Genomic DNA, 14,953 nt, shown 5'->3' on the forward strand with positions numbered 1-14,953 from the left:
CTGCGCACATCTCTAACTAGCAGTGGCATGATGGCATAGGTAAGTGATTTTACTTGTGACAGGTAGGTGGGAATGGGTATGAAAAACCGCCGGCCGCATGGCTGTCAGCGGCAGCCCGACAAGAGCAGAGTTAGAAGCAGCGGAAGCCCGACAGCGCTGGAAATCCCGATCGTGGATAGGTAAGTATCTACTAACCTAACCCCCCTAACCCTAACCCTCCTTAGGGGTGCCTAACCCTAAGTCCCCCCCAGGAGCCCTAAACCTAACCCACCCCCCCCGCAGCTTTCCACTGGCGGCGCCCGGCACTACTACGATCGGGATGCCGGGCGCCGGTCTCCCGGCGTCGGGGAAATGCGGGCATCTACATCTAGATGCCCAGCATTTCACCCTTGCCGGGATATGACAGTCGGGAAGCCGGCTGCCGGTATTTAGGCAGTCGGCTTTCCGATTGCTTCCCGGTAGGTGCCCCTGCTACAGTATCCCATAATGAAAACTGGATGAAAACCTTAGGAAATCCTGATGTACTGTACATTATCATAATTCTGCCACATGAGGAAAAATAGGGAACAATAGCAAATAAAGAACATTTGCAAGGTAGCAAATGGATAACCTGCTTATTAATCATAAAATGCTATACATTATAATTGTTAGCAAACTGCTTCCATTTTACTTGGTTTTAGCTAACATGAGATTATTTTTTAAATAAAGGATGCTTTACGAAGTAACATTACAGTACGTGGTCAGACTCACAGATAGACCTAATCATTCTGTCTGCAGCATAAAGTGAAGGTGACCTTTTGTCACTTGTGTGAAGTGTGTTTTACTAAAGTGTGTTTTACTAGTATCATTTTACAGTACAAATAAGAACTTAAAGTACCATCTATTTATAATGTATTAGCTTTAGAACCAATAATTAATCAGCAATGTATGCATTTGCCGTAAAATAAAAGATATATTTTTAAATTCCCCCTTAAATTTATGCTTCCCAAATCCTGATTCTTCAGGCTGCTTATCTGTAAGCCCTGTCTTGGCCAGTAAGAATACCGTCACACTAAAACTGCTGAAAACTAAGCAAGTAGGTTCCGTCTTGGCAGATGGCATGGGAAACACTCAGGGGAAAGGTCATAAATCCAGCGCTTCTTTTGTTCCATCTCTTAATGAAATGCTGCAATATTTTATTAAGTGCTACTTGAGATGAGTAGTACAGACTGTCACATAATGAATCTAGCACTGATGGTTATACCTTAAGGAGTTTCACTGCGAGTCCAGCCAGGCTCAAGTAGTGCTGTCTTATGGTGTCTCTCACTCCTTCACAATCCAGAAAGATAAGCTCATTCCCAAAGACCTTCATGCTCAGTCCACATCTTAGCTCTTTCTTGCTGTGCATGCCCTGGGTGAACTTTTAGGTGAGAAAGGAAAAGGACATTAAGATGGTCCTGCCATTTGTTTTATAAATATACATTTAATAGTCATTTCTTCATTTATAGCTCTCACTCCCCTCTGTAAATTTGCTATCAATCCAAACCTAATGCAATGCTACAAATAGATTGATGAGACATATTCAGACTATAGTCGAGGAGTTTAAAACGTACTGCACCACAGAGGGGAAACAAATAAAAAGAATAATGGAAAATACACTTTTCTGATTTTATTAAAGGGATAGGACACTAAAGACATGAGGAGACAGCACAAATAATTCATGAAACACAATTTGAGATTCTACAGTACTTTGCTCCAAGGTGCATTGATATTCTGTGAGGACAGCAAAGTGTTACTTTGCACCCAAAGGCTTCCTTGTAACAGCCTGTGTGTACAGAGCATGTACTGTATTCACCATAGGGATCAGCGATCCCTCATTTTTTGTGTGGTTGCATAAATACTTGAATGCACCGTGACCTTGGCACAATACACCACAACCTTCAAAAGCACCTGTGTGACTGAGTCATAACAATCCATTTTATAACAGCATTTGAACTAACACCGGTTTACCGACCTACCCGTGAAAAATAAAGATAGTGATCTTAGAAATTAAGTAATAGGAAAGGGCTAACAATTTAAAGTTCTCTGTTACTTGTTATGAATTCCATTCTTAAAAGTTTCATTTCCAATGTTATTTAGGGTACTATTCATGATCATTAATGGTCCAGTTACACATGCAGAAACACTAGTTCCCGAATTTTTTTAGTGTTGGGCCCATTCATCATTAGGGGCCTGGTAAGGCTGCTTAAAATTCAGTAAACTTCGAAAACGGAGTTCGCCTGTGGAAACCTACACCATATTCTGATGGCGGTGGCTCGTGGAGCCCTACTCCTTGCTATGGAAAAGAAGGCCGGGTAGCAATGATTCCACCACCCACTCTGGCCCTGTACCCCCTGCGGCAGTGTGGATGCGTGAACGCATGTCACACATATACATTGGGCAGACCAGGCAGTTGTAAGTTTCACAGTGTTATGTGGCTGTGTTATGTAGCAATTTATTTACATTTACTGCAAGTTAATAGACCTTATGAGGTACAATACCTTGAAACAAACTTCTACTATGTATGTCCTTATACACAATAATTGTTACTTTCATGTAGGGACTTCTTTATTTGGAAAATGATAAAGAATAATTTACATAGATTATCTTTGCACTGATACAAAAAGCACAGATGTTTGTAGCTCAAAACTATTTTTGTTTGTATATTTAATTTATTTGTAAACTTGCAGCTGCAGCAACCTAAGTGGCCCCCCCTGGATTACTAACATCTGATACATAACAGTGGTCCTATGGTATCTGCTCTTTTACATGCGCGTGGGGTTAAAGGTTAAAGGTTTATTTGTGCTGGATAGGAATATGATCGTTCATTACCTTCTGCTGCAGCTCAGTTAGTTTGTTGTACTTTCCGCTTGGGCAGCTGTGCTTGGATTTCTTGGCTTTTTGCTGATCAGACTTTTTGTCAATTTGTTCCCCGGGGTTGTACTTCTTAGATGTGGGTTTTCTATTGCTTGGTGCTGTGACAGTCTCTGTAGGAGGTTCAGGACTGAACTGTTTGTCTTCTTTATGTTTCCCCACAAGAATTTCATTTAATGTAGAAGAGTGGTGACCCAGCATTGTCTTCAGAAGGTCTTCTGCATTTTCTAAACGTATTCCAAACTAGTGCACAACATTGACATACACGTGATCACCAGCACTTTCTTATATGGATAACTGTGAAGATGCTTAACACTCTGAGAAAATGCTGCTGAAGCCCTTATAGCTAAATGTAGCACAATGTAACTTTAGTAAATGTACTGTTTTTATATTTTTATGAAAATGGATAATAGATCTCTAATGGCCTAAAGCTAGTTTATTACCATCTGTAAAAAAATGTTTTCCTTAAAAATGTCTGCACTGATACTTTATAATACATATATTTGTCATACTACACCTGTACATCTCAATACTTATATAATAATTGGCAAGTGATGTCAGAACACACCATTATAAATGCATTTACTTTAAAGTCTTCACTACACATCTACAGAAATGTCATCACATCTAGAAAGAGGGGTTTTACCTTCCCTGACCGCTCTAGGTTGTGTGACTGCATTCTGTTAGTGGCAGCAGGTTTTGCTAGTGCCATATGTAAATATATTGTGAAGCCTCCAATAATCTGAAACACTAAATTTGCAAGAAAACATGAATATCAAACGTGTTTGTGCTTTAATTGCATTTTTTAAAAGCTTTAAAAAGTTTTAAGTAAATTGTCAGTGGGTAAGAGGGTATGTGGTGTAAATACTGCAGAGCAAACTAATAACAGTCACCTCACCGCTAGCGTGGGTGCTCAATTCTATAGTGTATACAAATGAGAATCAGAGTTACAAACATAACACGCCTATACCGGTGAGTGCATACACTAAATTCTTAACCCTTCCTCATCCCATTTCACCTCATATCCCTTTCTAATTCATTTTAGTCCTACTGTATCTTATTTAAAGAAAACTCCATTCAAAATAATTTTGCCTAAAAAATATCAATATAGTTAGGACGTCTGCCTGGAATAGTCTGATGGCTACTCAGAGACCCTCCTTAGCAACATTTGTAATTATAACCAAAAAAAATCAGTGCATGCTTACATATATTATTAATTAGTCCGGATAAATTTGTATAACACCACTAGATTACGCACTGTGGGCCTGATTCAGAGCCGGACGCTCTTTAAAAGCACTCGCTCTGAATCAGGGTGTTTTTTTATTCTTTTTTGTTGTGGCCTCCTGGCCGCGCGCTAAGCTGTAGGTGACCACCCACAGATTTTGCGGGCGGCCAGGTGATGGTCGCGACCATCGGGGCTTGTGACGAGACCCCAGAGAGCTTCCTGCTCTAACTTCTATAAATGCGCTCTGCCTAGGACCTTGTGCCTTTATATGATAACATAAATCCTCAGTGACCATCTGTAATATGAATTATTTTGTAGCTTTTTCAAAGAATACTTTATACATTGATCATTTAAAAAAACATGAATATAGAGTTACAGGTTTTTTTTAACCACATGAAAGTTAAAAAAATTGCTAAATCAATTTTAAATTCAAATACTTAAGGAAATATATACAGTCAGAATGGAAGCACACTAGACAAATAAATGATAGCACAGCAATGAATTACTGCTATTAAGAATCACCTCTAATGCATTCACTGCTCGCCCCATTGTGTGGATCGTAAGATTGGCCATCGCAGAACGCGGAATGAAGGATGATGGTGTAAAAATCAATGAAGCCTCCATATTAGCACCAAGTGATTCTGGAAATATAATATGCAGTATTATCAGAATAAACATGATTTATGAAGGCATGTTCAGTACAAATTACCTTTCCATTATCCTTTACTTTGTACACTAACAGAATGCTGCTGGATCTGTCCCCTACCTGCAATTTGCATATTATTGTCAATGGTATTATCTATATATTATATATGAAATACCAGCAGGAAATAAACTTATTCAAATATGGTAATACAGGTTGAGTCTCCCATATCCAAATATTCCGAAATACGGAATATTCCGAATTACGGAATAATTTTGGCATGACTGAAATAATAAAACCTTTGATTTTTGATGGTTCAATGTACACAAACTTTGTCTAAGGCACAAATTATTAAAAATATGGTATAAAATTACCTTCAGGCTGTGTGTATAGGGTGTAAATGAAACATAAATTTATTTCATGTATGTACACAAACTTTGCTTGAGCCACAAAATTATTGAAAATATTGTATAAAATGAGCTGCAGGCTGTGTGTATAAGGTGCATATAACACATATATGCATTTTGTGTGTATATTGGGGTCCCATTCCCAAGATATTTCATTATGATATGCAATTATTCCAAAATACGGAATATTCCGTTATCCAAAATACCCCTGGTCCCAAGCATTTTGGATATGGGAGACTCAACCTGTACTGTAACTTGAACAGTTAGTATTTATGGGAAAATATGAGATGTAGTATATAGGTAGTTATATGCACTTAAAATTAAATAAATTAGAGACTGTGACGTGCACTTTAACACTGAATGAGTTTCGTATGAACATCTACAGCATAGCTGAGCACATCTGTGACAGTATTTCAAACAAATGAAATGTTGTGATGTTCAGGTAATACAACCTTAATGTTCTGGTTTGGGATCACAACTTTGCAGAATGCCATTACCCACTGTGGCTCTAGTTCTGAGTGGGACGGATCTCTTAGCACAGACTCAAATGGCAAGTTTTTCATACAGTACATGCACAGAAGCTAATTTACGAATTGTTGTGTATGTCTGTCCTATTCTGAGTCGGACGGAACTTGGCCGAATCTCTCTTTCGGCTAAAGAGGCCGTTTGGGGGCAGGAACTGGTCTGTGACAATGCGATCGCACGTAACCACCTTGACTTGTCTGAGTGTCAGAGGAGTGTCATGTGAGTGTCATCTGCATCAAAAGCTCAGTGTGGTTCAGATTCATGTGTACGGACCGGGGGAACCTGTTTCTGATGATCTCTTGCACCTAAATGGGGCTGGTTCCAGTGCAGATACTAATGATGACAGTTGTGGCGACCAGCATAAAATGAAAGGGTGGCACAGGTTTCCACTTGAACAAGCACCACATGTTCCCCGTCATAGTTGAATGGTTTCTCACATTAGCATAAGGTAGTAAATGTGGATTCTGTGGCTGCCTGCAAATACAGATCTGTCCACATACATCTAGCCTCCATGCACTACAAGTCGCGCCACACATAACGCGGGAGCTCTGTGCGACTCAGTAGTGCAGAGTGTCTTTTCGTGCAACTTTCTAACCTTCAAATGCGTATTATTCACGTATCGATGCAAATAGTTAGCACAAGCAGCTAACCAAAAATGACCAAACTCAGGATGACACGATGAGGAGATTTGACAGACAACAAACATGACCCATGGCATTGAGAACTCCATGGCAAGATTTGAGATCCTATCCATGTCCCCGGTACCCACCCCTGCCCCATTATACACATAGGTGACTGGGTTTTGCAGTTGAATGGTGCTCTTTGAAAGAGCAACTGTGTATTTATATCCCCCAAAGCTGCTGGCACAGTATTGGTTTATGCACAAGGGGAGTGATAGGAAGGCAACTGTGGAATAGACCAATTATGTGTCTTTCCTATGTCATCAGGAGACTGTCTACCATGCCCATTTCCCTGTCAAGTCTGTCTGTCTTGCAGTGTTGTCTGCTTTGGAAATGTGTCTACCAGTTTTATCTGTCCTATGACTATGTATCCCATTGCGGTCTGTGAATCTCTCTAGGAATCTCTCTTTTTGTTTCCCCGTTCTGTCAATTTGCCTCACAGTTCAGTGTGTCTGTCTGTCCTGTCAGTCTGTTTCCCAATCCTGTCCGTTTGTCTGTTCTGTCAGTGAAACATCCTGACAGTATGTCACCCAGTCTTATATATATATATATATATATATATACATATATATATATATATACACACACACACAATATGTAGCTTGGCAGTCCCGGGTGGATGACTGCAGCTGGAGGGTGCCTTCCCACAGAAATGGATAGAGACTAGTTTCTCCAATGGAACACTGCTTGGTGTGGCACCCCTTTAACTCCAATAGAACGTGTATTGATCACAGGTATAGTAAATACATAGTCAATGTTTCAAGGTCCTAAAACCTTTTCGTCAAGACTAATAAGATTGTATTGCAAATGTTTTTGCATTATTATTAGTCCTGATGAAAAGGTCTCTGAATTGGCATTTCAGTCAGTGGCATCTATAGTAGACATAGCCAGAACTTTTGTTATTATTTTGTATTTGTTCTCTATGGTACATTTATATTTTATGCTCACTGCAGTACAGAATGTACCAGAAGCATACACTTGGCCTTATTTCAAGTTTGTTATAAAAATCTGTCTATTGCATGCATGCAAAAATCTGTTGTTTCATTTAAATTTCGTCAGTTTTATTTAGAGCTGTGCGAAAAATCAGATATGTGTAACCTGAAATTCGGACTATAGATAACTCCACGGCAGGAATGCAGCTATCATCATCATCAGTACAGACAATTAGACCAGGCCTAACGGACGTGCAAAGATATGCATCCTAAAACGACATCACTGCCACATAGGCAAACGCACGGGGGTTTCCGTCTGCCTGGAAACCCCCCTCCCCATCCCACATTAACACAACAGAAATAGTAATATAATAGAATTTTACTAGTGCTGCATGTTCTTGGAATGGTGCTCACATCTAAAATTAAAACTTTCAGCTCAGGCCATAGTTGCCTACCTTTCAGTTGCTCTTCCCGGGAGAAGCCCGGGTAAGAGAAGCAGCAGGGGGGGTGACGGGGGCGGGGGCTGACAAATTGTGTCATTAAGCCCCGCCCCCTCGCGCTAAAATTGCCGCGATTGGTTAAAATTTGCATAGGGGGCAGGGCCAAACAACGTGATTCATGTAGAATCACGTCTTAAGCCCCCGCCCCCTACACGGAGACCCGCGATCGCCGCCAGAATTCTCCTCATTCTGCCCACTTCACTAGGAAGTGGGCAGAATGCGGGAGAAATGCCTACCCTTCCGGGGGTGCGGGGGGTTACCCGAAAAATCGTGAGCCTCCCGCGAAAACCGGGATGGTAGGCATGTATGGCTCAGGCAGGATGGAGCTACTGCCACATCTAATGGCTTACTGTGATCACTGGTCCTGTATATGCTGGAATTATGACACATAATACACTTTGTGTGACACATATAATGGCATACTGTGATCACTGGTCCTGTATATGCTGGAATTATGACACATAATACACTTTGTGTGGCACATATAATGGGTTACTGTGATCACTGGTCCTGTATATGCTGGAATTATGACACATAATACACTTTGTGTGACACATATAATGGCTTACTGTGATCACTGGTCCTGTATATGCTGGAATTATGACACATAATACACTTTGTGTGACACATATAATGGCTTACTGTGATCATTGGTCCTGTATATGCTGGAGCTATGACACACAATAAACTTTGTGTGACACATATAATGGCTTACTGTGATTTCTGGTCCTATATATGCTGGAATTATGACACACAATACACTTTGTGTGACACATATAATGGCTTACTGTGATTTCTGGTCCTGTACATGCTGGAGCTATGACACACAATACACTTTGTATGACACATATAATGGCTTACTGTGATCTCTGGTCCTGTATATGCTGGAATAATGACACATAATACACTTTGTGTGACACATATAATGGCATACTGTGATTTCTGGTCCTATATATGCTGGAATAATGACACACAATACACTTTGTATGACACATATAATGGCTTACTGTGATTTCTGGTCCTATATATGCTGGAATTATGACACATAATACACTTTGCGTGACACATATAATGGCTTACTGTGATCTCTGGTCCTGTATATGCTGGAATTATGACACATAATACACTTTGTGTGACACATATAATGGCTTACTGTGATCATTGGTCCTGTATATGCTGGAATTATGACACATAATACACTTTGTATGACACATATAATGGCTTACTGTGATCATTGGTCCTGTATATGCTGGAATTATGACACATAATACACTTTGTATGACACATATAATGGCTTACTGTGATTTCTGGTCCTGTACATGCTGGAGCTATGACACACAATACACTTTGTATGACACATATAATGGCTTACTGTGATCTCTGGTCCTGTATATGCTGGAATAATGACACATAATACACTTTGTGTGACACATATAATGGCTTACTGTGATTTCTGGTCCTATATATGCTGGAATAATGACACACAATACACTTTGTGTGACACATATAATGGCATACTGTGATTTCTGGTCCTATATATGCTGGAATTATGACACATAATACACTTTGTATGACACATATAATGGGTTACTGTGATCATTGGTCCTGTATATGCTGGAATTATGACACATAATACACTTTGTGTGACACATATAATGGCATACTGTGATCATTGGTCCTGTATATGCTGGAATTATGACACATAATACACTTTGTGTGACACATATAATGGCTTACTGTGATTTCTGGTCCTATATATGCTGGAATAATGACACACAATACACTTTGTGTGACACATATAATGGCTTACTGTGATTTCTGGTCCTATATATGCTGTAATAATGACACACAATACACTTTGTGTGACACATATAATGGCTTACTGTGATCATTGGTCCTGTATATGCTGGAATTATGACACATAATACACTTTGTGTGACACATATAATGGCATACTGTGATCATTGGTCCTGTATATGCTGGAATTATGACACATAATACACTTTGTGTGACACATATAATGGCTTACTGTGATTTCTGATCCTATATATGCTGGAATAATGACACACAATACACTTTGTGTGACACATATAATGGCATACTGTGATCGCTGGTCCTGTATATGCTGGAATTATGACACATAATACACTTTGTGTGACGCATAATAAAGCTGGATAAGTGGTAATTATACCCTCTTCATGGACTGGCCACACTCACTCTAAAATTGAGCATTTGGAAACCCCCCCTCTAGAAAACCTGCGTTTGTCACTGTATCAATGTACTTACTAAAATTGGATTCAAAATAATTTATTACCTGAATGAACTGTAGCATCTGAATAAGTGGAGTATTTCCAAGATTCACCCTCAAAATCCTTGCTTAAGATATCGTCGGGGAGAGCATTGACTAGGTCTTGCTTTAGTGGATCATCAGATTCTAAGAGTTGTGATAGGTGACTCCATACAAAAGACCCCACTGTAATGACAAGAAAACTCAGGTTAATAGTGCTAAACTTCCAGCTCTGTCGTCACATAACTAATTAACTACCTTAGTAAAACTCAATAATAATAGAGGCTGTTTTCAGGATAATCAGGAAGCACATAACTGAATAGGGCATTCTCCTGTAGACATACATTTTCAAGATATTTCATTTCCATTTTATAAGTATGTCTTGTCAGAATAAATCAATTCACTAATGAAGTCGTTTAATGTCCTCTCCTTTTACTAGAGGCCAAGGGAGACATGACAAGCTGCCAAAACTTCTATTTAGAATGCAGGAGTTTGTGTCCTCTCTTTCCTTGGAAAGGCAATTTATATTAGGAATTGATAACTAAATTAGTACAGAGAACATGAAGAAATTGATTGATGATGCAATGTCATCCCAAACAAAGCTGCTTACTCGGTTTCCTTCTTGACAATGCATGCCAGAGGTGATTTAAGGAAATATGTTATCACAGTTTATAAAATGGATTCTTTGTAATCTGGAACTTCAAGGATATTACTTACAGTTCTATAGCAACAGCTGTGCTATCACTATGTCTCTATAGTATTCATTCTCAAATGATAACATGATAAATAAATGTATACCAGCCAAAAGTGAGTCATCTATGTATAAGACGATTATTAATAATAATAATAGTAATATTAGATGTAAATTTACTAAGCAGCAGTTTGCAAAAGCCACTACTTCACGTCATGTTTGAGCCGGAAATGAAAACGCCAATACTACTCATGGCATGTTTGCTTTAACAGTATTGCTGTTTAAATGTGCTCCTTAAACACACTGAGAAATGATGGCTTAAAAAATTTACCCCTAGTTGTCTTTCACTTTTGTGTACTTTAACTAGTTAATAATGTACTTAACAAACCCCTCCCCCTTACAGATTTGTGGGAAACCCCCTTTTTCTGTGCTTTGGGGACCTTGGAGGAAATCATACCATCACAAAGTATATATTTATCCATGCAGTAGGCCACAGCCTTGCAATGTGTTGTGCTTCCATATCACTGTAAACCTGCATACATTACACACGTAAAGATTTTGTGTCCAACCAACCAACTAGTTGATCGGTTGGAATGAAAATCTGATAAGGGATGAAAGCAAATGACAATCAGCAATTTGCTCCCAAACGCCGGAAAATGGACAAAAACTGTTGTTTGAACAAATTGTTTAGATCAAACATTTAACAAACTTGTCTGAATGACCATTTTCATCTGTTTTCTGGCATTTAGGAGCAAATTGCTGATCATCATTTACTCCCATATGTTACCAGATTTTCATTCCAACCAATCAGCTAGTTGGATGGTTGGACAAAAATCTTTACGTGTGTACCCAGCCTAAGGCACCTGCACATTATGACATGTGAAAGTTTCAGGACTAATAGAGACTATTAGACACAATTGGACTGTTACATGTCGGAATCCCAGCACTCTTTAGCAGCGTTATGATATGGCATAGCACATGCACTACATACTGTAGTACTAGCCTGTAAACTATGGAACTGCATCTTGTACCCCCACAGAGCAGAGGAAAGAGGTCCCAGGAGAGTCCCCCACCAAACTGGCATAGGCAATACAAATAGGAGGTATCCTTTATAGGGTATATGTTATGTGTTTTTTTTATTATTCAAATATGTATAATCTTGTAGTTCACAATGGAAATCCCAATTCTATGCTGAATAACTAAAGGGACTGTTTCTATGTATGATCCCATGTTATGCTTGGAATGCTTGGTGAGTATAGCTGTCTGCCTTCTAGGTAGCACAGCTAGAAATTAATGCTCCAGACAAATGTTTTCTTATTAATGTCAAAGTCTATATTCTCAATTAAAAATAAATAAACGCACACAAAATAATTGGCAGACTACATGGACCTAATGGAATGGATCATTCTGCAATAAGTTTCTGTGAAGGGAACTAACACAAAACTTGTTTAGCTTGCACCAAGTCATTTGTGAAGAACACCAGTCCATAGAGTGTACTGCAAGGTGCACCACTATTCTCCACTCATGGTACTTTCCTCTGGAAACTAGAAGTGTGTCTTGGTGCTCGGTGAGAAGGAACAATCACCAGAAGCATACTGGACAAACGTGTAAAATCACATCAACCCCTAACCTCCTCATGAAACCCATGAAACCCATGCGCCTTGCTGGTACATGCACAACAGGTCCACAGGTGGCTTTGCACTGTGGAGTGGACGTTTTGCACGTCATAAATGAAAATTTTGTGGTCTGTGAGTCTTTTAGCAGCCTTTATAAGTCAGAGATACTACACAGATAACATTTGCAATACACTTGTAGGTGAATCGCCCAGTGAATGAACAATTAAGGGATTTCTCTTGCTTAAGAGGATAGCGTATGTAGAATTTACAACATACTGTATAACAATTTTGAGATATGTACCATCATCATTACTATGTCTACTTTTAAAAAAAAAATTTTTGGTTTAAATATTACAGTAATAGTTAGAATTGTACAACCAAAAAAACATAAGAGATGCAGAAGTTAGCAGTGATTGAAAGCACAAAGCCAGCCAATGAACACACAAGTCTGGTGAATTAACTATGTGATTTACTTTATTAAAACAAATTGAGACTCTTGTTATGATTGGCTGAGAAATGCAAACATTGTTTTAATGCACTAAACCTGAAAATGTTCATTCACTGGCTGATCACCCTACAAAAGTTTAAAATCACAGATTAGAAAATAGTTTTTTTAAAGGTGTTATAGTTCATAATACTGTATGGGGACAACATACAAATCCATTGCCCCTGTGCTGCGAGGCAGCAATGCTATTCACTGTGCGCACAAATCATAATGTATTTGCTGGATAAAGAATCCTCATTTCTGATATATTGAAATGAACAAAACATTGAAAGTATTAAGTGACTGCCTTAGGCAGGAAATAGCTTCACTTTGCATTTTAATTTGTTGGAACATTTGGACTATTGGATTCTTGAAACAAATGGAATGAGACAATGTTACAAAATAATATATGAAAGCACAATTAGCATACATATATATTACATGTATTCTGCAGATCTAGGAGGGAACATTTAGGTAAGGAGAACATTATCTTATTTTATAGTTAAATTATTCACCCAGCCAATTTAAATGCATAACACACAGAACATATTTCTGAACACCTAGATTGAAACCATATTTTAATATTAGTGCTTTCAAGTGCTGGCATGGACTAAGCTATAATTTTGCCGTTCTTTATTATCAGTGTCAAAGTAAATGTGAGAGATGCATATTTTTAGACCGTACCCTCTAGCCAGAAAGTGCTTCTATCTACACTCTTAATTAGGAGATTTAAAAGTAGTGAATCATAAGACAGTTAGGGTGCTTACAGCGACGCTCTTCACTGTCCTTAATGACATGACTTGTGTGTGAAATATCTGCTGAGAAATTGAAGTAAAATAAAACAGAAAATAATGAGGTAAAGCTAATACTTTAATGTCTGCTTAATGAATGTCAATAAATATGTTCATAAATATCGGTTAGTATACTGGAGTAAATGTTGAAAGAGAGGAACAGAATAGGCAGCAGGACAAGTGTTCATCTAAGTAATCTTACAAATGATTTGCATTTTATAATTACTAGTTTCAGCCTACAGGTGTCATAAAGGCCAATTGTATTGTAAACATATACTCTATAACCAAGAAACTACTGCCAAATTTGATAACCATGCAAACCAGCATATGACAGGAGCCGAGGGACATTCCTTTACTTGCTGCTAGCCCTATTTACTTACACATTTATGTCAGCGATGTGTTACACAAAATGCCACTGCACTTACTTAAGACTAGAAATATCTATTCACAAAGTAGTAGAAGTATGATGCTATTCATCAAGAGGGCCTGATTTAGAGATGGATGGTATTACACAGCCGCACAGAAGGGGCTGTACAATATGGTACCGTCCAACAATATGTAAATGAGGCAGGAGGTGTCTGGAGGAAATAGACACCTCCTTGCTGTATCTGAGAGATCCCAGGGCATCACTATGGCTGCCCCTTCGGCCAGGGTGCGTGAACTGAAGCTGGTGCCTGGTCACTTATGAGGCTAGGAAATCTGAGTCTACCATCCCTACTGGAAAACGGGGGCAACAATGTGCAGGAACGCCCCGCTCCACCCCAACCTCCCCCCCCCCCCCCCCCCGACGCTGCAGCCTGATTGACACTGGGAGACACTGCGAGCGGACTCGCAGATGGAGGGCTGCATATGCACAGTCCACATCCTGCAGATGTGCAGTCCTCCAACGATCAGAGCTGAGCGCTAACCATTGGGTTAGAGTACATTACTGAATCAGGCCCAGAGTATGACCAACAAATCTGTATGTGTGTAATCATGTCTACTTCTATGGGGTCTCTGGGGAAGGGTTTGTTGAATCTGCACAGGAAAAAGATAATTATAATAATAATAATTATAATTTGAGCTATGTCACTCATTAAAGTGGGGTGAAGAATCATTAAAGTGGGGTGAAGAATCCTACCCAATCCAAATGTGGCTGGTGGTGCACCGTGGGAAAATATAATAAACTTATATATTGGGTGTTGAATCATAAGACAATGGTCCTGTATAGGAAAAGAAAAGATTGGTTAATTAATTATCTCTTTACTATTTCACTTATTGTTCTATAAATGTCCTGTGTA

General features: G+C 39.1%; 1 protein-coding gene across 1 annotated transcript in view; it reads right to left on the reverse strand.

Annotated features, from left to right (window-relative positions):
- The window catches only part of APOLTP (apolipoprotein lipid transfer particle homolog), a 345,964-nt gene extending 335,788 nt beyond the window's left edge, over positions 1–10,176 (reverse strand). The window contains exons 1-4 of the mRNA XM_088466926.1: positions 10,119–10,176; positions 4,640–4,758; positions 2,851–3,135; positions 1,244–1,399 (exon numbers count right to left, since the gene is read on the reverse strand). Coding sequence (XP_088323052.1) covers positions 1,244–1,399; positions 2,851–3,135; positions 4,640–4,741 — 543 coding nt within the window. The 5' untranslated portion in view covers positions 4,742–4,758; positions 10,119–10,176. The remainder of the gene's footprint in view (positions 1–1,243; positions 1,400–2,850; positions 3,136–4,639; positions 4,759–10,118) is intronic.
- Between the last annotated feature and the right edge of the window lie 4,777 nt (positions 10,177–14,953).

The sequence above is a fragment of the Taudactylus pleione genome, unplaced genomic scaffold, assembly GCF_031769625.1.
Source record: "Taudactylus pleione unplaced genomic scaffold, aTauple2 ptg000066l, whole genome shotgun sequence".
Taxonomy (NCBI): Eukaryota; Metazoa; Chordata; class Amphibia; order Anura; family Myobatrachidae; genus Taudactylus; species Taudactylus pleione.